We start from the raw sequence: 22,841 nt of genomic DNA on the forward strand, positions 1-22,841 counted from the left end.
CAGATGTCATCTGGTATTTGGTTTACAGTGCGACAATGACTTGAAAGCGTAAGTTTTTAAATGAGCGGCCTTTAATGGATATGTTCCAATTTAATGATACAGTACTCTGAGTTTACTTGACTGACTCTTGCCCAGTGAAATGTACACCGAATGACTTCTCCTGATTGCATTCATAACTGATTTCTTAAAATGTTCTAATGTGCATGTATATTATGAAAGTGCATATTTCCATGCCACAAAATATCTTCACAAAATCACTGTTAAAGTATTCTGACAATGTTGGGTCATTTGATTTTCTTTTTTTTTTTTTTTTTTCCTTTTTTAATATTGCTGAGTATTTCTGGCAGGGAGCTTGTGTTACACTCCAGACTTGTTGCACCTCTAGGTCCTGGTGATGGCATCTCATTTCCCTACTCATGTTACTTCTATGACTGTAGTTATCTGAGGGGCCCTACGGGGTACAGCATGTGCTTTGAGAATCCACAACATCTCCCTTCAGAAAAGCCCATGTTGCTTTTGGACGGGACATATAATTACCACTGCAGGGTTTTGGCTCACCTCCTATGCTGTGTGTTTTTGTCGGTGTGACAGACTAACCTTTTAGACATGTGTCCGAGTGTTTCTGAGTGTCTCCCAGTCTTTCCTGTCCTTGTCACTGTTGCCTGAATGCTTGAAGATGTGTGTGTATCGTTTTGTGTTTTTGTCTGTGTCTCTCTCTGTGTTTGTGTGTTGTTGTCTTTACTCCCTGGTCTGATCACACCAGTGTCTGACAGCCCCTGTCCTGTACTTACACAGCATAAGCTGAAGTCTTCGCAGAGGGACAAGGTACGGCAGTTCATGTCCTTTACACAAGCTGGGGAGAAGACAGCTGTGTACTGCCTCACACAGAATGACTGGAAACTAGAAGTTGCTACTGACAACTACTTTCAGAACCCAGATCTTTACTGTAAGGAATCCATGAAAACCTCAGTAGACCGGAAGAAGCTGGAGCAGCTCTACAATCGCTACAAAGGTAATTGGGATAACTTAACAGTTTGTGTTTTACACTGTAACATAAAACATTTACTGGAATAGAGTTGGTCCAAAAAGGACTGTATTCTTTAAAAGTTATAGACAGTACATGTTTGCAAAAAAATGTTAGTGTTATTCATATATTTTTTCCTGATAGATCCCCAGGATGAGAATAAGATTGGTATCGATGGGATTCAGCAGTTTTGTGATGACCTCTCACTGGATCCAGCTAGCATCACTGTGCTGGTTGTTGCATGGAAGTTTCGTGCTGCCACTCAGTGCGAATTCACCAAGAAGGAATTTCTGGATGGAATGACAGAGCTAGGGTGAGTGTTGACATCAACAGCGTGTGACATGCTACGAAGTGGGACATAAACAGTGTCTGAAGTATCTTTGCATGGTCGATGTCATAGTGTAGCTCCCGAGAGGAAAGGCTGTCTCTATATATAGACTCACTGAAGCACAGATTGAGTATTCTGTGTCTTCATGGAATGACTCAATGAAAGAGCTGCAGTGTTTTGACTTTTGAGGTTCATATGTCAAAGTTAATTTCAGCCAATTTGTCATCAGCATCAACACCGGCATGTTGCAACTTGTTGGGTTGTCCATGAGTGATCATTTAGTTTGTTTATTTGTTGCTTCATTTGTCTCTTTTTCTAGGTGTGACAGCCCAGAAAAACTGAAGGCCCTTTTGCCAAGATTAGAGCAAGAGCTAAAAGATAGTGGGAAGTTCAAGGACTTCTACCAGTTCACCTTTAACTTTGCCAAAAATCCTGGACAGAAGGGTCTAGGTAAGCAGAGTGACAATAATAACAACAATAAGCTCAGTTATATTTCTGATTGAAACAAGTGTTCTTCTTTGTGTGTGTGTGTGCAGACTTGGAGATGGCTGTAGCCTACTGGAACCTGGTTCTTTCAGGGCGATTTAAGTTCCTCGATCTTTGGAATAGATTCCTTTTGGTGAGTCAAAAAAGTGAAACTACGGATGCACAGATCTAATATATTCAATTCGTATTGGCAACAGTACTTGCCATTATCATTACATACAGTTTCATTGTCACTGTCAATAAGAAAAAAAACAGTCTTTCTGATATTAGTTACATTCACTGATTCATGGCAGACACAAATTTTAAATTTGAGGGAAATGAGAGCGCTGGTTTCAGATTGATACTCAGAATCACCCAATACCCTGAGCTGAGAAAACTGTATTGGTATCAAGAGAGAAAAGCGTGGATGATCTTGGTTATAGAGATAGAAAAAATCTGCTCACCAGCACTTGTCCATTATAGGAACACCATAAACGATCCATCCCAAAGGACACATGGAACCTATTGTTGGACTTCGGTAACATGATTGCAGATGACATGTCAAACTATGATGAAGAAGGTACGTTTAAACAAAATGGATAAAAAAATTCCTTCAGATTAATCCTTGGTGCATCACTATGACACTAATGATATCTTGGTATTTCTTTCTCAGGAGCATGGCCAGTCCTTATAGATGATTTTGTGGAATTCGCTCGACCAATTGTAACAGGATCAAAACGTAAAACTCTCTAAATCCAATCACAACTCTGGAAAGCCAGAACGTTGTTTCTTTTACAGTGACTTCATAGTTTTTTTTAAGACTTGTACAAAAAAGTGAAAATTGTAGGCTTCAGAGGGAAAACAGAAGCACTTGAAACTGTCAGGAAACCACCTTTCAGGGAGCTGAGTAAAAACTATGAGAACATCTGGCCACATTTTTTGTCCTCGTGAGACTGAGGCGTCATATGGACATTGCCAGATTCACCTCGGTCTCTCCTGCTGGATTCTCAGTATCCTGGACACCCCTCTGCTCTGCTCCAGGAGGAGCACTACCTATCAGGCCACAGCCCTGTAAGTGGGGATGGACACAGCACTGAGAGGAGGGTCGCTGGCTGTGTGTACTCTAATGGACTGGAGAGGAGAAAGCAGTGTGTTTTAAGATACTTCCTAGTCAGCATTGTTTTGTTATATGAAGCTCTGAGTGACTGTGCAAAGTTCCCATGTCTTACTCTAACTTCAGGACATAGTGCTCACTACACCAGCACCAACAGAACTGTTGCAGTTTTTACTGTACATACTGTATCTATTGGGACAGTTTACAAAGAGAGCTATATGAAGAATAATATAAATATGTTGAATTTATAAATGCAAAAGATGATTTCTTTTATGTACAGGAAATGCTAAGATCTCTAATGGGATGCCTCAATATTGTGGATGATATGCTGTTGGTTTAAATGTTAGGTGGATCTGTCAAGTCATGGAATTGTGAGCTTCTCATTGAAAGCATGTTAAATACATTTTACTTCACTTCGGGCTGGTTTCACAAATAAATTTTCACTGAAGTAAAGGCAGTGCTTTAATTTAGATAATTGATATTGGTTTGTGGTATTCATTTGTCTGGATAATTGCAGTTGGGAATGGGTCTTGAATCCTAAATGTAATCAGTCCTATCCACAGTACCAGGATTTTGCTTTCAAAGATAATTTCTTTCAAACTGTTGAGGAAAGGTTTTTTTTTTTTATCAGTTAATCCCTCAGAGCAGTTTGTTCAGCAGCAGTTAATAGAAATTTAAAGTTATGACATTACAGGCCCTTAGGATTGCATGGCACATATCTGTATGTTATGGCAGTGCGAAGCCCTTTGTTCAGAGGCCAGGACACTAAAGAGGGCAACAACAGGACAACAAAGTAAGCCTTAAGAAAAAATACCTGTCTGTTCAATATTTATGTTTCTGTTCAAGCCCATCTGTTCAGTGTTACTGAAGGTAGTGAAAATTAGAATATATTGTTGATACATCATGTAAGTAGCCTAAGTATATTGTTCATTTAAGAAAGATGAATAAAGCATGAGTTTTTCCATAATCATACATGTATTTAACTCCTTTGTTGCTGAGAAGATAGATAATGGACACGCTCTATATCACATTTATACAGTACAGCTGATTAGACATGAGTGTATTTCTAAAAGCAGAAGTAGAATGATGGCAAGACAACTGTGACAAATACTGTATTAACTTTTTCACAGATGACATTTTGACATGACGGTATGAAAAGCAGATGTAAATAATAAAATGAATGATGGCTGAATTCCATTTAGCTGACTTTGGACCGAATTCTCAGAAATCTGTATCTGACCAGAACCGAGGGTCAGGATCATGAGCTAATTACACTGGTTATGGTGTGTTTTTATTGATTCTTTGTTTACGACTTTACAATGTAGTAGATCAATGATGTTGGATGTTGATGAGCTGATCAGGATTTCTATATTGGTTGCGCAGTCATAAAGTTGAATATTTATGGTTTTTATTCAAGCAATATAATAGCCACTGTTAAAATAGTTTTTTTTTTTCAAATATGATTTTTACTTGTCTTTCTATGTAAGAGTATGAATGAGAACAATGTCTTACCTGGAAAAGAGGGAGAAAGAGTGGGCTGTAGACTGCTGGGGCATTCTTCTATTGTCTGAGAAGGACTTTGCATTCTTCAATTACCCAAATAAGTTGAAAAAATGAAACCTGCATTAACCCTTTTTACTCATCTTCCCACGGTGATGTTCAGGTGTGTCTCATTGTTGGATGTGGTTACAGGTGCAACAGAGCCTGACCACACCTATCAGTGCTGGGCGTGGCTAAGAGGTGCAACAGGTTGAAACTTTCAGCCAGAGAGGGTAGTAAAACACTGCTTTTCAGGCAGCTGCTAAGTTACTCTTAAAGTTGATATGATGAACTGTTTAGTCAACAGTTGCTTATTTACACATCGAGCTGACGCAAAGCGATTTTATAATTCATTTGTAGTCGTAGTTCTGGCTGCCTGATGAATTTAAGTCCAATGTCCAAAATGATAAAGTTGAGGGACAGAAAAACCAACATAATGACCTGAAAGACGCTAAAAAAGCTGAGGTTGGAGATAATTATCTGTGGGGTCGTAACTATAAGCGGCACCTTTCATATACAAGTAGTTGATATAGAAACATTAATTACAGCCACTTAAATAAATTTAAACAAAAATAAGAAAAATCTTTCTACATGATGATAATATTCCAGGTAGCATGGAGACATCTTGGGTCATGTAGGGAGAAAATATGTTTAAATAGTCGGTAGTTAAACATTTATGGGGGGAAGGGGTTGCAGTGGGGGAATTTTGACTCATTAGAAGTATTTCTAAAATCCTGGTTCTAGGAAATAATACTTTATAATAATATAAATAAAATGTTGAAATTACTGTTGTTGATGTTACTGATTACATTATTACCATCACTATCGCTTCTACTTCCAGCACTTTCTCTATTCACCATGATAAACTGTGATATGCAAGAGGACATGAGCAAACATTACTGTTTCTCTTCCTCCAATTGTTTTGCATGCAAATAAAGCACGCAGCAGGGTGTTTGTTAAACTGGCCCCTCCTCTCAGTGAGTGCTGTAAGGTGAGACATTTCTAACCCAGATCACCTTGTTATTTACCTTGACAGCAGTTCTTTTCCAAGTGATAGAAATTAAATAACCTCCGCGGTGCTAGTTGTTCATAACCTTAGTGGACTATTGTACCTGCAGCACGTGACACAAAACGGAGAGAAAAATGTCAGGAAATGCTGCTCAGCCTCTAACATGTAATAATGGCAGTGAAAGGTAAGCCTCATGTTGATGTGGTATTCTTTCTTTTTGAGTTTTTCGATGGTTAATGGATGCGTTTATATTCTTGTTGCTTCCTTCTCGGCTATATCAGTTATTCACATTACTTTCTTTCCTCATCAATTCACTGTATTTTTAGGCCTACTTTTTTTTTTGCTTAACAAACTTGTAAAGTTGCGACAAGGCTTATCAGAAATATAATAGCTTAGTGTAATTTTGTGGAAAAACATGAACTTTTCTTGGTTATTTTTGAGCTTGAATTTTGCTCCTAGCTCCTAATCCCACTTGAAAGTAATTTAAAACTCACCCAACATCCAGCAAGGGCATTTGATCTCCCTGCTACAGAAACCCTACCCGGTGGAGGCTGTTGCAGTGTTTGTCATCTGGGGATAGAAAAGAGAATGAAGGGTGGGAAGGAAAGTGACCCCGGTGTCAGTTCTTTCTTAACAGTATTTATCAGCTTTGTACATTCATATGTGCACGGTACTGGACTGTGTGGATTTGCCCCTGCAGGATTGACCCATATGGCTTTGAGAGACATCATGATTTTGAATCCTACAAGGAGATGATGAATGAGTATGTAGCTGTCCTCAACAAAAGATCTATCAGATGGTCCAAGCTCCTTCAAGAGAGACCTCATGTAGAGAAGAATTTAACAGGTAAAAGAAGCACACACACCGCTGTCTTGTTTTGTTGCCCTCTGGTGCTTTGAGGTTGTGTGGTGTAACTATAAAATCTGTTTTGAAAGTGAAGCGGTATGTGCGTAAAGGTGTGCCTAATGAGCACCGTGCCAGGATCTGGATGGCAGCAAGTGGTGCCCAGGAACAACTGGAGAGTAACCCAGGTTATTACCAGTCCCTACTGAGCATGGAGCATGACACCAAGCTGAAGGAAACTATTCATACAGGTGAGACTAAACCGTCTTTCGACCCTTCCAATGATCCATTTTCCCCTCTCCTCAAAAAACCATGCACACCTCAACTTCTAGCAACATTTAAGTCAGATTAAATGAGTAAATATAATGAATCTAGTGAATTCTCATGACAGATATGCACAGGACTTTTCCTGACAACGTCCTCTTCAAGAGCAAAGCCGAGCCAAGTCTGCAGAGGGCTCTGTACAATGTGCTGCTGGCCTACGGACACCATAATAAGGCAGTGGGGTACTGTCAGGTGAGACAAGCACTGTCACAGACAAGAGTTGTCTCTCCCGTCTCATAACATAACATCTGTTTACCTAATGAAGAGGACTGGCCACTTCCTTATTCATTATAATTCATGTGTAGCATTTCCTCCAAATGTAGCTCTCGCAGATTTCTGTGGTACACTCATTGATCCCTGTTAGCTCCCTGTGAAGCAAATTTAATTTAATTAAAGTCAAAGTCATGTTTTCATATATACTGTAGTCACAGCTTTTAGCTCAAGATACAGCTTGAGAACTTCCACCCACGATCAAACACAGTGTGAATAGTTGCTGTGACAGGTATACAAGTAACTGTCAAGTCTTCACAACTATTTTGACGACCCCGACAAATGTTCATTCAAACAAAAAATTTGCTGAATGTGTGATTTGGTCTGTAAAATCAGTGACTTGATGGTTTACTCACAGTTACATTATGTCTGTTTCTGTTTATTCCAGGGCATGAACTTCATTGCAGGCTACCTCATCATCATCACCAAAGATGAAGAGAAATCCTTCTGGCTCATGGATGCATTGTTGGGCCAAATACTCCCAGGTGGAGTGTTTTTTTTTTTATTCCTCACACACACAATTAACGTCCCTGCACACCTCCACAGGTGTTCTCAGTCACTCAGAGGTTTGCTCAGGTTGAAGGCTGAATACTGGCTGATATACTGTATCTATACAAATGGTAAAGGTGTAAGTTGTCCCACACTCACAGCTGCCACAAAACTAAACAGCAGAGTGAGAGAGATGTTAAGTCAAGGTCAGCCTGCACACACCCATCATGTCCTGAAGAAAGGTCTAATCAGGTAATATAAGTGAAAACACCTGTGTGGGTGAAACAAGGGTGTAAAGGATCATGTGCTTTACTTTAAGAAAATATACCAGTGAAAAAATTCAAAGAAACAGGAAAATAAAGAATTAAAACACAGACATATTTATTTATAAGCAACTTAGTACTAAAAATACATAATATAGTCAGTTAATGTAGCAGTCCTCAGTAAGAGAGAAGAAGCAAAGAGTCAGTGTAGGGATGAGTAGCCTATAGAACAGGTGCAAATAAGAATCTTTTTAACGGCCCAATCCCAATGTCCACCCTCACAAACTCCCAGTAACTTTGTTATCAGGGGACACCCAGAAGTATAAAAAATGGCGAACTACGGCCATAAAACACAAGAAATAATAAGATAGAAGAAGAACAGTTAACAAACAAGCATAAAGGGAACGAACCCTAATGTAAGCATTACAAGAAAAAAAAGACAGTACATGACAGAATAAACACAGAGCTCACTGGTGATTCAGAGCCTGAACTATGTAGTTATTTGTCCTTTGTTGACATGATGAATTCCAAATATCCAAATTAGATCAGATCTGATCCAACATTATTATTATTTGTTCACAGACAGGGAGCGAAGGGAGGGAATAAAAATTTACCTCTGAAAAAGTCCCAAACCCACAATTGAATACAAATGCATTTGGATTGGGCTAACAACCTTCAACATCTTTCTGGAACAAACCTGAGAGCAATGCAGTACAGAGGTCAAGCCTCCCTGCTACAAAGGTCTGCACATTTTCCTGTTTATTTAAATTAAAATCAGTGATAACATCCAAATGTATGAACCAACAACTGTCCTTTTTTTAATTTTGGCAGGTAATTAAGGCAGTAAAATGTTTGTAGTAATGCACATTAATAGTATTAATATTGTAATATAAAAGGCTGAATACTAGTGGAGCCAGGTTTGAGCCTTGTGGCACACCACATGGAACATTCTTGCATAAATTTAAGATCTGAAACATTTAGCTCTGATCTAAGAGATGTATTTGAATAGCCAACCAACAAGTGTCACTGCTGCAAAAAATGTGAGGTCATCTGAACATGGTATATTGTAGACTACTACAGCCCGGCCATGTTGGGGCTGAAGACTGACCAGGAGGTTCTTGGGGAGCTGGTGAAGGCTAAAGCCCCTGCAGTAGGACAACTCATGGCCCAGTATCCTGGCATATGGACCCTGGTTGTGTCACGTTGGTTTATCTGCCTCTACATTGACATACTCCCAATCGAGGTGAGGAAAAGGGGAAAAGTTTAATGGTATGGACAAATGTGGATTTCAAAGTGAAGTTGGAGCACATCATTTTACAGACATCCTCCTGGTTTCTTGTATTTGCAGACAGTTCTGCGGATCTGGGATTGTCTTTTCTACGAAGGCTCCAAGCTTCTTTTCCGTGTTGCTCTGACGCTCATCATTCACCATCAGCCGGAGATCTTGAGAGCTCGCTCTTTGCCAGATGTGTGCGAGTGTTTCAAACAGATCGCCTGTGGAGCTTTCACTCTGGACTGCCACACCTTCATGCAGGTGAGACAAGCAAAGACAGTCAGAGAAACAAATGAGGCTGTTGTAACATAGGCAAATTTCTTCCCCTTAAAATGGTGGATTTCTTTGATTGCTCAACATTTATTCCAGTTGTTTACATAAAGCACTAGTGATTGTGTGAGTTATTTGGGGAAAGTTAAAGGCTCCATGTAATCATCTTCAACCCTCATCCATTTGTTGTCTCTCAAATAATTTTTTCTACAGAAAATCTTCACAGAGCCTGGGAGTCTCTCTATGTCAACTATTGATAAACTGAGAGAGAAATGCAGACAACAAATCCTGGAGGAAGAATCTAGACAGCCATAAGAGTTTTGGATCCTCCCCATTTGCTATCAGGAACTTTCTACAATTACTAAATGGTGGCTTTTGATATATTAACCTCTAATCTAGTGGACTGGAAATATGAAGGATGTGCTGAAGCTTCTCAACTGATTGAAAATCTTTGGACCTTGTCTTTTGCTGAGGGCCTCTGAATAGTTTTGCTGCTATAGATATTTCAAGATCATCCTGCCTGATGCTTTGTGTAAAGTATTTAAATTTGTCATAGCACTGATAGTATTTGTTTTATGACTGTGGAGGATAACTGTTGTAGTGTACTATGGAAGAAGGGAGTTAATGTATTTTGCACAGGAACACAACATAAATAATTACCCAAATCCGTTTCGTGATTTAACTGTTTAACTGGCCTCAAAAATGCCTCTGCCAAACAAAGGTTAGAAGAAGTGGTGATTTTAGCGTTACATGAGCATCTAAAATAACAGGTTATTCACAGGCTCCTAACCTGTGGCTGTATATTCTTGTTAGAAATCTCCTAGTACTGTTAAGGTACAGAAAAGTCAACTGAACTGTGCAACGTCTGTCACAGAAAATCAACCTGTTGGTTTCTGAGCTGTGTTGTCCCAGTTGGAAATGAATAATCATTTACTATAAGTGAGAATTGGAGATCTGTTCAAGAGGCAGCTACCTTTCTAAAACCTAGACCCACCTCAAATCGACAGTTGTAGGCTTAGTACTGTTGAATGGTGGGGGCAGACGGGGGTGCATTTGTAAGATGAGTAAAAATGTTTTCAGACTCAAATTCAAATAGCTGCTATTTGTAACTCAAACTAACCAACAGCCCTGGACAGATTATGACACAATGGGCCCTCGGACACAAGCATGTAAAGCCTGCGCACCCTCATACAAAGGTGCAAAGAGACAAAAACCACTACAAAAAACATGGCCACGTAGGCGTTTTGTGTCTCTTTTTAGCATATGATCAATAACAAACATACAGAAGCTCTGGTCCAGGGGCCCCAGGCCTGTACCCAGTCAGATCTAGCCAAGATACTAATAACTCAACTACCTATGACTTTCTGAGTAGGTGGGGGCATAGGAAGATAACCTTCTGGCCCCACCCATGCAAATCAGGCCTTTTCCTAGTTTTATTCTGATAATTTTGTGAACATGCTTCAGGTAACAGCCTCCAAGGTCTGTTGTAACTGTCAATCATCATGTTTGTCAAACCCACCCTGCAATTAAAGTCAGATGCCCTAGACCAAGGAGAAACAGGTTTGACAGCTGATTAACTGTATAAAGGCAAAACAAAAAGTCAAACAGTCTTGTTCGCTCTCTTTTATTGACCTCTCCTTTAGAAAACAGTTCAAACAAAACCATTAAAACCTTATTAATTCACTACATGGATATTTAGATGTGGGAGAAAAAAACAAACATAAAAAAACATAAATAACTGTACTTTATCCTATTACATTAAACAATGCATATTAATGGTAATAACAGTACATGAAGGCTATGTGAGACACAATGAAAATGTCCCATACATGGCAGCACACAGTGTCAGTGAGTGAGGGAGTACCTCTGTGAATATTGGCTTTACTTAAATCCCATCCATGTTACAGCTGGGAAGGCACTGATGAACCAGACCAGAGCATTTTGGCCATTTTAATCATTACATGGGGCTGTTCCTCAGGACTTTAGTGCAACTTCTTTCCCTTCAGCATCCAAAATCCCAAGTGGGCCCAAATTCAGGAAAAAAACAAACAAACAGAACCACCCAGTGGACTTTACCAAAGCAACATTATTAGGTTCTAACAGTGGTGTCCTGAGCTTTTCCATGCAATATGCCAACAGTACTTTTACTAGATTGTTTAAGCAAATCCTGGCTTGTGTCTATTTTTGTAACAGCAGAATCCAAAATAGTGTATAGAGTATATCATCATTATGGGAAATATACTTACTTGTTTTTTAGATTAGTGTTAGATGAGATGATCCAAGCCATTTCTAAGTCTGTACAGTGAATATGAAGCTGCAGCCAAAACATGGTTAGTTTAGCTTAGCATGAAAACTGGAAGCATGGATAGAAAGCAAACCTGGCTCTGTCCAAATGTAACAAAATCCTCCTACCAGCACACCTCTAAAGCTCACAATTAACATGTTATATCTTGTTTGATCTGCACAAAAACCAAAAGGGTAAAGCTGGTAAGTTGAGGTTTTGCAGTGGGTTATGAGCCTGGACAGGCATGTTCACTTCTTGGAGTTTCCTCTAGAAGTTGCAGCTCCCAGCCAAGAAATAGTCTTGGCTTGACTCAACAACCACAACTCGTCTATTTTACTCCTCAGTTTTTGTACAAGTCTTTATACTAAGCCAAGTTAAACCTTCTTCTTGCTGTAGCATGATATCTAGCAGATATAACAGTGATGTTGATCTCATCTAATTCTGGGCAAGAACGCAAATGAGCTAATTTCCCATAATGATAAACTACTACTTTAAGTGAAATGAAAAACAAAAAAACCTAAAAATGCCTCCGATCCTACAAAGCTGACAGCTGCATCTACAGTCTCCGTACAAAATGTGTAAAGTACATCTGAGAAGGAAAGACTGGCATTTCATCACTAATCTCGATGGACAAAAATAAATTCCTACATGTAAAAGCAAAAACTAAGCAGTCTTCCTACGTGTCCTTTCCAGGATTAGGTTACTGTGTTTTTAATATGTTCCCTAAAATCTGCATACCTGGTCTAAATGTAGAGTTGCAATGAAAAATGTCAGAGCTTTACTGTATGAAGTAGATTAAGTTAAACAGCCAGAAATATTCCCTTTATAATAATAAACCTCATTTAGGGCGAGACCACTAAAAATGGTCATCCAAAAACAGATAAGAAAAGCTACAGTAGCAATTCCCTCAAATCCCACAATCCCTCAAAATTCCTTTCACAGAAATCATAAATAGTACAATACAAGTTTAGGACTATCATGGACCCTCTGATCAACATCCCCTGCTTTACATGGTACCTGTAAAGAGTTTTTCCCCCATTCACCACAATCTCCAAACAATGAAAGAGTTCAGAAAAGCGCAAATCGACCTCACAAAGTGATCATGACTAGTGTTATTTGTAAGGGCAAAGAACAGCACAGAGACAGATGAAGGATGGAGGGATGGAGGGATAGAGGGGCACAAGGTAGAGTGTTAAGTCTCGTAAAACAGTGGTTAATATCATGGGTATCGCGCTCTGGCCCCGGGGGACATGAGAGTGAAGAGCCGCCTCAGATGGTTTGATAGCCAGCATGGCTCCTCCTCCTGCCAATCAGGTAGGCCAAGAGCACAATCAGGACAAGACCCGCTAAAGCTGCTCCAACTATGATGGGGATCAACATGTCATCTTCATCCAACTGGCATTCCTCAGCTGCGTGAGTGAGACATGTGAAGACGGACAAATTAGAGCAAGTGGATCCATTTTCTCACACTTTACTTGACCATAACAAAATCAAGTGTTTACCTGCTCCAAACTGATTTCCTGTCAGACCGAAGGGCTGCACCTGCACTTGGAAGGTGTTGATGGACAAATTCTGGGTCACATTCAGGGTTTGCTGCTCTCGGCACATGTACGAGTATCCCAGGGTGCCCCGCAGGTAGTCCAGACTGTTGTTGCGGGCTGAGACGGCGTCTATGACAAAGGACAGAACAGGGAGTGAAAAGACGGGAGAGCCTGAGTGCACCAATCAAATGTTAATAATTTGATTTAAATCCTTCTTGTAAAATACTCCCTGCCCACACAATCCAGATTTCCTGGAGATGTGTCACATTGTGGAAGACACACATTTCCAATACTCTGTGATTAAAAGACATGGGGTTTTCTGGATTCCCTGCCACCTTAACCAGAAGCATAATGATGTCTATTTCAAAAGTGCTGCATCAAATGTGTCACTCCCAATGGCAACTGTTGCAACAGCAGCATTACACTTGAGTGGTACTAAGTTAAAAGCACAGCAGAACAATAGTATAACTAATGAGCTGTTGAAAGGCATTGTTGATTAAGACGCTTTAAATTTGTCAAGAGGGAAAATGCAGAAAGACAGAAAATACAGGACAACTGCTGCAAGATGTAGAGACTCGTGATGGAGAGAAGAGTCAGAGCACCAGAGGAAAAAACATTTAACTGTCTTTGTGAATCTCTTGTTGTTGTCTTTTTCAGAACGACAATCACTCATATCCATTTAATCCTTTTCCTGGTGTCTTAGATTTGAGTGCGCCTCATTGCCAACAAGAATTATTCAATTGCATTTTAAATGTGAAATATATAAGAAAATACAAGTCAGCATAAACAATTGCATCCCCATGGCCTACTGGATTAGTAAAGAGCAACATGCAATAACGACTTCCCCAGTTTAAAGGAACCTTTGTGTTTAAAATGGAGCAATTTCCTTCATGAAAATTCATCTGGAAGTCAATAATAAATTCAACACAACCAGATGAACTAACTAAACTAAGTTCCACAACTTAATCTCTATTTTTCCTATAATTAGTACCAAACTAGGAACTTTTCAAGAGATTGTTTGGAAATAACAGACCTGTACAATAAAGCATTTCTGAATTTCCATGTGTTTTATTTATTGCTTGCCTTCCTTGTAAACTGAGCCCCTTTACTGTGTAAATGCCAATAGGTATATGGTGCCTCACATCTGTTTAGGATCTAGTGCACATATAAAATTATGTTCCTATTAGTTCAAGTCACAGCTGTGGTGCTACCTTTCATTCATTCAGTTCCCTGAATGAAAAAAATGAACACTATATCAAGATCACAGGGTAGATTGGAAACATGCTTATTATTCTGATACAAGGTAGTTTGCATGAACACTGGAAGGTAAAGTGTACTCACCCTTCATGTCTGGCCAGGCTGCTGACAGAAACACTTCACTCAAGTGGTACTTGTTGGAGGTAGTATTCTGGAGAAATAAGTAACAGTAAAGAATTTCCTCAAGTTCTAGCTGCCATCTAGTGGCTGTTTCAGGAAGTATAAGATGAAAAGAACAGGGTAGTGATGTACAAAGCGAACAAAGATGAAGTAACCTACCAGGGTAAAGGATAAGGTGAGGTTGGTTTTCTCTGCATCCGTTGTGAGCCGCAGGGAGGCGCTGTCTGAGTCACATGATCCAGAGCTCTTTGTCATATTGGGCTGAAGGTTCACAACATCCTGCACAGTCTGTAAATAAACGATGAATCATTTAGCATTTAAAACCTGCGAATATGGCTAAATTTGCAGTATTCAGACAATGGTTAAGTGTATTTAAGTACCTTATTCTGGGACAAAGAGCTGAAGGTGATGTTGAGCTGGAGGCCCATGGATGCCAGCAAACAGGCAGTACCATTAGCACTGGCGACCACATAGTTTCCCCTTTCAGGTCTGCCAGGGTCTTTGTGCGGTGGAGCAGTAGTTGGGGCAGTTGTGGGTGGGGCAACAGCAGCAAAACCCTGGTGCAGAGCAGCAGCTGCAAAAGGTATTCCGTTATTAGTCAAGCGCTTCACAAATGTAAGGTGTTCTAAATTAAATACATTTGACATCATAAAATAAATAAATATATGACAAAATACAGAACATATAAACACTCAGCTTCCTCAAAGTCATGAAATGTTCTTTAATCTATATATCTACCTATAAGGCAGATAATTAAATGTAATAGGACTTTACAGTGAAGTATATTGTCTCCAGCAGTTAAACTTTAGAAATATTAATAGATTCTGGATTTTTAAATAATAGAGAAGGAGTAGATTTCATTTTAGAAAATAATTGAACTTTTGTATGTAAAAATCACAACATCAGAATCAATATTATTCAGAGAAGAGTATTTCTAAATGTCATTAAAAGGGTTCAGGGAATCTTTACAATACTCAGCTAAAGTACAGTTACCTCAAAACTGTATTTAAGTAAATAACTTGAGTTTTATGTGTTTGTCACTTTCCACCACTATTAATAGCACGCCCCCATTTTGATTATGGATTATCGAAGAAAGTGACTCCAATATCCTCTACTCTTATTCCTCCACTTAATCCTGGTCCTGGTGTCTTCAATTAAGTTTCTGGCAGGATAAAAGACAGGTGTTGAAAGAGTAAAGCAAGATTTATCCTCCATGATACCTCTGCATCATGGCAGTGAGTTAGCTTCCCAGTCAGTGCTTTCAATTTAGAATTTAAGGGGAAGTTTAAGTTAAATCATTGAGCAACTGACTCAGTTTTTTTATCCACTTAATGTTGTGAAAGGATGTTGGTCATCCTAGTTAAACCCTTATCGCTGTTTGAAAACCCACTTTCTTCTTACTGAAACCTTTACTTCATTATGAAGGCAGGAAACCCAAAAATGGTGATCATCTAAACCAGGTCAGAATAGGTCTAGATTTATAAAAAAAAAAAAAACCTATGTCTAGATTTGGCAAATCTGGATTAGATTACAGAGGAGAGTTTAAAGGCTGTTTAACTCAGTCTCAGATTAGTGAAATCTGAAACTGACCCAGAGAAGACCCTTTTAAACCACCCCACAGAACTACACCACATCAGTCTTCTAGATCAAGAACCACAATACTTAGAGAGAGTCAACTTCAGATTTGTGAAACCTTTAGTCTATTTATAAAAACACAAATTGTAGATTGAAAACCACTGTGGGTTGACTTCTCAAATCTGACCTAGAGAGTTTAAAGCCTGTTTAATCCACAGCTTCAGTTTCGTGATAACCTTCGTCTTATTTGTGAATACGCAAAAAGGGGCAATTTCACTGCACCTTTCCTTATCAGACCACAGCAGACCAGGTCTAGATCAGAAACCAGTATACCTAGACTTGTCATACCTGGACCGGTTTACTAAGGAGAGTTTAGATCACAGTTCAGATTTGTGAAACCTGAAGAAAGGGAGTTAACTTCAGCCTCGCTGCCTCATGACTGACTGGACTGTGCATCGTCAGATCCAGACAAGTTAAAACACTTATTGTGCCACACGTTACCTAACCGTAACGTTACATGTGTAGGCCTGACAAGCTACCTACCTGCATTTGTGTGTGGCTGTTACACTTTAAAGTTACGTTAGCTGTGTTGGTTTCAACATCTTCTTGTTACTAGCCAGGCCATTTGTGACCTTCGGGGGTTGGTAGCCGTAGATAACCAACACTCACCTAAAATCAACTGTAACGTTACTCCCAGGCTCCACGACTGGACACCGCTGATCTGCGTCATGTTTCTCCGGTTTCTCTCCGGCTGCTTCACCGCTGGTCGGGACGAAATCACGGCAGCACAACAACAGACAGGACGCGGCGGGTTAGCTAGTTGAGGAGATGTTGTGCTAGCTGGCTAGGCTAACGTTAGCGTCACAACAACGGCAAGAGATAATAAAAGTCACGGCTTTGTCCAGATAATAAAGCGCTGTTTCTTTGGTGACAAAACTCCGGTAACGTTTCTGGATACACCGTTCAGCTTTCTTTAATTAATATAAGCTAGCAATGGTGGTAATTTTGCTCCGACTTCTGACTTAATCATCGCCACCAGTGCAAAGACTGACATCAGAATCATGTGACAGACGGTTTAAGAAACACCTAGAAAATCACGTGATTAACAGCAGCTTGTTTATTTCAGTTTGTACAATAGTTTAAGGATAAATATCACATTATAATGCAAAAAAAGGCAATACAATGTAGGCCTACAATACAAAACAATAGTAGAAGTACGTAAGTGCAGTTTCGTTGAGTATTTCCATTTTTGCTGCTTCATACTGCTGTTACACTACGGTTTAATGGGACTGTTTTTCTCCACTGTATTTCCTAACAGCAGTAGTTATTAGTTACTATTTCTATTAAGTTTTCACATTTAAAAAAAATACCTGCTAAGCTGTCAAAAAATACCAGTGGTGGAAGAAGTACTCAGATCTTTTACCTTAGTAGAAGTAGCAAGTAAAAGTCCTGCATTCAAATTTTACGTAAAAGTACAAAAGTATTAGCAACAAAATAGATTTTTTTTTTTAAAACTGATTTGTGTATCAGAAGTCTTTGCTTGTATTTGTTTTCTCTCCATCAATCATCTCACAACCCCTAAGATTTATCCTGTGACCCTTGAACCTATCCACCTCAATCAGTTACAACAGTAAAAATATGTATTAACAGTATGATGTCATACATGATAACATGGCAGTCAGGGGCCACATTTCAAGAATGATTATTTTTACTGTTGATACTTTAAGTAAAATGTTGCTGATGGTATATCTGTACATTATCTTTAGTAAGGACCTTTGATGTAACTTAAATTGTTATATGATATTTAAAGTTGCTGGGAGGTGTATTTATACTCTCTGTCCATACTGGCTGTGAGGAGACCTGATTAAATTGTAAGATGTGGGGAACAAAGTCCATAGTCCTTCTATGCAAAAATAAGTACAAAAGTTCAGCTGAAGCTAATACAAGGCCTCAGCAGTCAGAGTTGCCAGGAGTGGACATAATTATTTGGGGGCCTTTGGAAAACCAGGCACGGGGGCCTCCCTTGTGCCTTGACAGCAGGAATATAATCTAAAACAGATGTGGACAGGGAATATGCACGCAGTTGTGCTTTCACCAGATTGGGTGTCTGTTAACACACATTTGTCGATGCATAGGGTCCACACATATGGATGAATATATTTTTGCGCTGTGCACGGAGGGTCCACATGGGTCGTAGCACACATGGGCAAATGACAAAATTCATGTCACATCAACCATCATCAAGTTGGGGCCAAATGGATGTGGAAAGTATAATTTGCACTTAATTTTCATCCTTTCCCAAGGATAAGTGAGTGTTTATGTTTGGCGGAAAGTCACAAGTCACATTTATTCAAGTCATGTATTTAAGTCCAGTTTTGAGGTACTTTACTTGAGTATGTCCATTTTAAGCCACTTCACCCTCCGCTCTACTCCACTGCATTTCAGATGCAGATGTTAGACTTTTTAATCCACCACATTTCTTAAACAGCTATATTTTCTTCAAAGATAAATATTTTACATACTAGATCCAGGATTACTTATGTAAATTAAAATGTTTATCTATCTGTTAGTTGCATGTAGGGTCCAGATGCTTGGGTGTAGGTGTCTAATTAAAGGTCCATAAGGTCAGGCCTCAGAGGCCCTGGAACATTTTTCACACCCATGTCAAAAAGAAGTCTCCTCTTTGTGCAACTTAACCCGGCCTCAGTTATCTGCCTGCTAGTTCAATAGTTCCCTCAAGCGTCACAGATCAGTGTGATTGTGCAACTCGAGCCAGACACGACACTTTGGAAAGATGCAGAGGTCTCATGTCTGTAACCCCTTCCTTTACACAGACACACACTAACGTTTAAGTGTCATGAGGCTAACCTATCTTTTGACCCTTTGAACAGTTACAGTTACTTAAACAGGCTGTTACTGGCTAAAAATGTCAAATCAATGTTTATGCAGCCTTCTGATGGACTATTCCTATTTCTCTCATCAACTGTTAAGCAACCCGCACATTTTGCACTTCCTCACCTGTACTATCAGATTTTTAACCGAACCTGTGGTTTAAACTGTTTGCCACATTTTGAGATATACATGTCACTGACGCAAATCTGTATCTGAAGTCTGTATCTGTCAAGATCCAGAGTTAGAGAGGAACAAAATCACCTCAGTTCAGATTACTTTGCAAAAAGATAGTACACCTATCATTTCATATAATCCAGTACTATAAATTTGACACTTTATGCATTTCCAAGCAGTGTATATAAACACTTAATACATTTTCTATAACATTTTAATGTAGTTGGAAGCAGATATAAAGAGAATGATCTGTGCACAAACATTGATAATAAAGTGCACCATGTATAATGAATGACGAGTCACATCAAAGTATGTTATAAAACATTCATCAACGATTAGTCATTTGTGTTACAATTGCCACAGACACAAAATTATATTCCTAAAGGATAATTAACATTTAAAACTGGTTATCCCTCAGTAAGACTTGAAGCTATTATTATAATGTTCTTATACATATACACCCAGTTACATTATAGTGTGTTTTAATGTGCTATGAGCTATCTGTTGATAGATTATAGACTGAATGCTAAGAGTTCATCCATGATGCTAAAATAAGCCTGTACAGATTTTGTCAGGTTTTCAGGAAACCAGCTGAACACGACAGTCAGTGAGACTTTCCGTGGGTGGTGAAGGCTGCGCAACACTTTGAAGTTCACACAACCAAGTCTTAGTCCACTGACAGGTAGTCAGTTCAGCCACTTCCTCTGATCAGAGTGAGAGGAGACTGAAGCAACTATAAAACAGCCAGGAGAGAAAGATAGAAAGAAAGAAAACCTTGTTTTTACAGATAGAATAAGAGATAGAGACATGGACACGCTGATGACAGGTGTGTTTCTGCTGTTTGTGCTCCCGGTGCCTGTTTCTTGTATTGGTAAGTGAAACAAATCCATATTTTCCAAAATGAAAAATAAGTTGGCCTGACATGCAGGTATACCTGAGGGAAGAAAGCTGTATCACCTGGTTGGTTTTGTAAATGAGTCAGTGTAAAGAGACTGAGATAATTTAGTGAAACTCCAATGTGTTTTGTATTTACGCCCTGACTCAGAACGGGTATCTTCCGTAACACAGGCCTTCACTGTTCAAATGTCTGACAGTCCAAACGGTTGCTGCACTTGACCCTTTTAAATGACTTTAAACGACTTGTTCACTCAGGTTTTGGTGAAATAATATCTCTAGGGAGGACAACATCTGTGTTCCCCTCTGATTTCTGTATCGCAAAAGAGCAAGAGAGTCACAAACAAGATTACAGGCGATTTCCTACACACAGCGTCATCACATGGAAAGAGTAGAGCTATTTGTGGTTCTATTCCAAGGTCAGGAAATTATTAAACATTTTCCATTTACTGATATAAAAATAGTTGTCTATATATGGAACACAGGAAACAAATTGATAGAGACTTATTAGTGAGCTCACTGTTCATTGATGGCACAAAAATGAAATTTAGATATAAACATAATATTAATCACTCTTAAATCTGACATACTGCAGATGCAATTTGGTTATTTTATTCCTCTTATTCTATTTATAAATAAATGTGACTATAATTCAAAGCAGCGTAAACACACAGTATAAAATTATATATTTCCTTTCTTTTCTTTGGGTTTAACTGGAGAAGTTTTGAGAGAGTTTTGATGAGCATGAAGTTTGTGAGCATTTGATGTTTCCCAGAGTTTCTCTTTTATGTCGTAGCTAGGGAGAGTTTGTGGAGGGAAAAGTATTTTCAAAGTGATGAAAACCACTTTCAGGTCCTGTCATGTATTTCAGTCAGATTCATCGTGATGAAGGGATTACAAGAAAGCATGCATAAATAAATAATCTCCCTCCACACACTGTACTGCATCTGAAAACACTAAAGGTGAATCTCCACGGTTCATTTTCTGCAGGAAAATGTGATAAAACATCAAAACTGTCACAGCGGGAAAACACACTGTCATGAGTGAACAACACTTGATGCCACGGACATATTATATCATATTATCTATTTATCTATTTTACTTTATCTATTACTTGGGTGCACATTTGTAACCTTTTGACCACTGATTGAGTGCAGCCATATTGATCACAGTCTATCTTGCTTCATGAAAAGAAATGTCAAAATGAACGTTCATTATGTCCATGATACGGACATAGCAACAATCCTTAACTATTGATTAGGAAACATGTACAATGTGATCTGAAACGCTGAAGAGAGTGTTCACTAATCATCCAAGGCAAACAAGTCAACAATTTAATTTTAGTTATGTGATGCGTAAAATATACAAATAATGGCGCTGGCCATCTCATCAAATGAAAATATCCTTAGATGTTTTGTGCATCATTTACCCCAAATCCAGACTGATATTTTGGTAACGTTGGAAACTTCAGGATGTGCAGTAGAATTTAAAATCAAATTTTGAGGGCTTGAAAAATGTTTGGATGCATAGCATGTGCATATACTATGTTAAAAGAATAGTTTGAAATTTAGTGAAATACACTTTCTTCAACAGTGAGTTAAAACTATTCCTTTCACTTCTAAAGACAAGTTTTACAGCCAAGCGTTGTTCAAACCTACGAAACTCCGTTAATTACTTACACACAGAAGAAAGAAAAAACAAGATAAAACAAAATGTATAGGTTAGCTCAAGAATTGCCATGGTAACCATTTGACTAGTAAAACAGCTCATTTTGACCTTATCAGCAACACATACTTTTCTAAATCTATCCCTTTAAGAGCAGAAGAAATGTTACATCCTGAAGTAAAGATCAAGATTTTATGATCAACGTTTAGCCTCAGCAACCACCAGCTGCGTTCTCACAACATGGCCTTTTTTTTTCCAGCCACACAGTGAGATAAATGAGTCTCACCAAACCTCAAAGCAGCCAATCGCACTGACAGGAAGAAACTTCACATACTGAGATGCAGATATCTTATTTCCTGTTTCAGAGGTTACTCAATTCTCTGATGTGCTTCACTATGTTACTATTTTCCATCTCATGATGCTAAATGAATATCCTGAGTACCATGTGACACACACACACACACACACACACACACACACACACACACACACACACACAACTACATTGTAGTGTGCCATGTCCTTTGCAAGACATTACATTATATTATTATGTTATTTATGTAATGTATTTTATGTTATATATCACAGCATATTACACAATTTTTTTATTTTTTCTATGAATATATTTTATACTGAACTACAAACGGAATATATTTTAGATATTGAATAACATTGCTGCGTGTATATTCATATATTTTATGTATATTGTATTTATTATTTATACTTACATACATTTATACTTATATTAATCTTATATGCAGTACATCTACTGTAGAGACCTGCTGCTACAGCAGCTGCACTGTTGGACCTTTTACACATATATCTGCACAAATCATTGATATAGTTTAATGCAATATATTCTTTATTGAAATTTCTTATTTATTTATTTATTATTATTTATTATTTATTTTACTTACTTTATTTGTGTAATTCAAATTGACAAAAAGTCACAGGAAAATGTATGAAAAGTTAAATATTTACTATTGTTGAAAAATAAGGTAGAACATCAATAATGAAAATTCCCCAAACTTTGAGATCAGTGAAGATACAAGATATTTTCCCAACATCATTGATATTTGTCTGATGTTAAATATGTTGTGTATGTTACCACTTATTAAAATACTTCAGTCCAAGTGGAAATCCTGCATTCACAAGCTTTCTGGTAAAAGTTTACTGAAAAATGTCTCTTCAAAAAACTTTAATGGGGCTTTATTATTATATATATATA

At 38.5% G+C, this 22,841-nt stretch overlaps 3 protein-coding genes across 3 annotated transcripts; 2 read left to right on the forward strand and 1 right to left on the reverse strand.

Moving 5' to 3' along the window:
* Positions 1 to 438: 438 nt before the first annotated feature.
* Positions 439 to 3,898, forward strand: LOC111662176 (DCN1-like protein 1). Its single transcript, XM_023415956.2, has 6 exons — positions 439 to 1,012; positions 1,169 to 1,337; positions 1,672 to 1,802; positions 1,889 to 1,971; positions 2,301 to 2,397; positions 2,491 to 3,898. The coding sequence occupies exons 1-6, from the start codon at positions 667 to 669 to the stop codon at positions 2,568 to 2,570; spliced, it is 906 nt and encodes a 301-aa protein (XP_023271724.1). The 5' UTR covers positions 439 to 666; the 3' UTR covers positions 2,571 to 3,898.
* Positions 3,899 to 5,497: 1,599 nt separating this feature from the next.
* On the forward strand, positions 5,498 to 9,876 carry LOC111662175 (growth hormone-regulated TBC protein 1-A-like). The gene is made up of 8 exons (XM_023415955.2): positions 5,498 to 5,663; positions 6,180 to 6,325; positions 6,415 to 6,573; positions 6,714 to 6,838; positions 7,305 to 7,401; positions 8,739 to 8,911; positions 9,017 to 9,202; positions 9,425 to 9,876. The coding sequence occupies exons 1-8, from the start codon at positions 5,614 to 5,616 to the stop codon at positions 9,524 to 9,526; spliced, it is 1,038 nt and encodes a 345-aa protein (XP_023271723.1). The 5' UTR covers positions 5,498 to 5,613; the 3' UTR covers positions 9,527 to 9,876.
* A 943-nt stretch (positions 9,877 to 10,819) lies between these two features.
* Positions 10,820 to 17,047, reverse strand: lamp1b (lysosomal associated membrane protein 1b). The gene is made up of 6 exons (XM_023415933.2): positions 16,658 to 17,047; positions 14,794 to 14,987; positions 14,573 to 14,701; positions 14,378 to 14,444; positions 12,998 to 13,165; positions 10,820 to 12,904 (listed from the first exon to the last, which is right to left on the reverse strand). Exons 1-6 carry the CDS (start codon positions 16,716 to 16,718, stop codon positions 12,765 to 12,767), a joined length of 759 nt encoding a protein of 252 aa, XP_023271701.1. The 5' UTR covers positions 16,719 to 17,047; the 3' UTR covers positions 10,820 to 12,764.
* Between the last annotated feature and the right edge of the window lie 5,794 nt (positions 17,048 to 22,841).

This window comes from Seriola lalandi, unplaced genomic scaffold, assembly GCF_002814215.2.
Source record: "Seriola lalandi dorsalis isolate HSWRI2012SDOR001 ecotype SW California unplaced genomic scaffold, Sedor1 jcf7180002054559, whole genome shotgun sequence".
In the NCBI taxonomy this organism is placed as follows: Eukaryota; Metazoa; Chordata; class Actinopteri; order Carangiformes; family Carangidae; genus Seriola; species Seriola lalandi.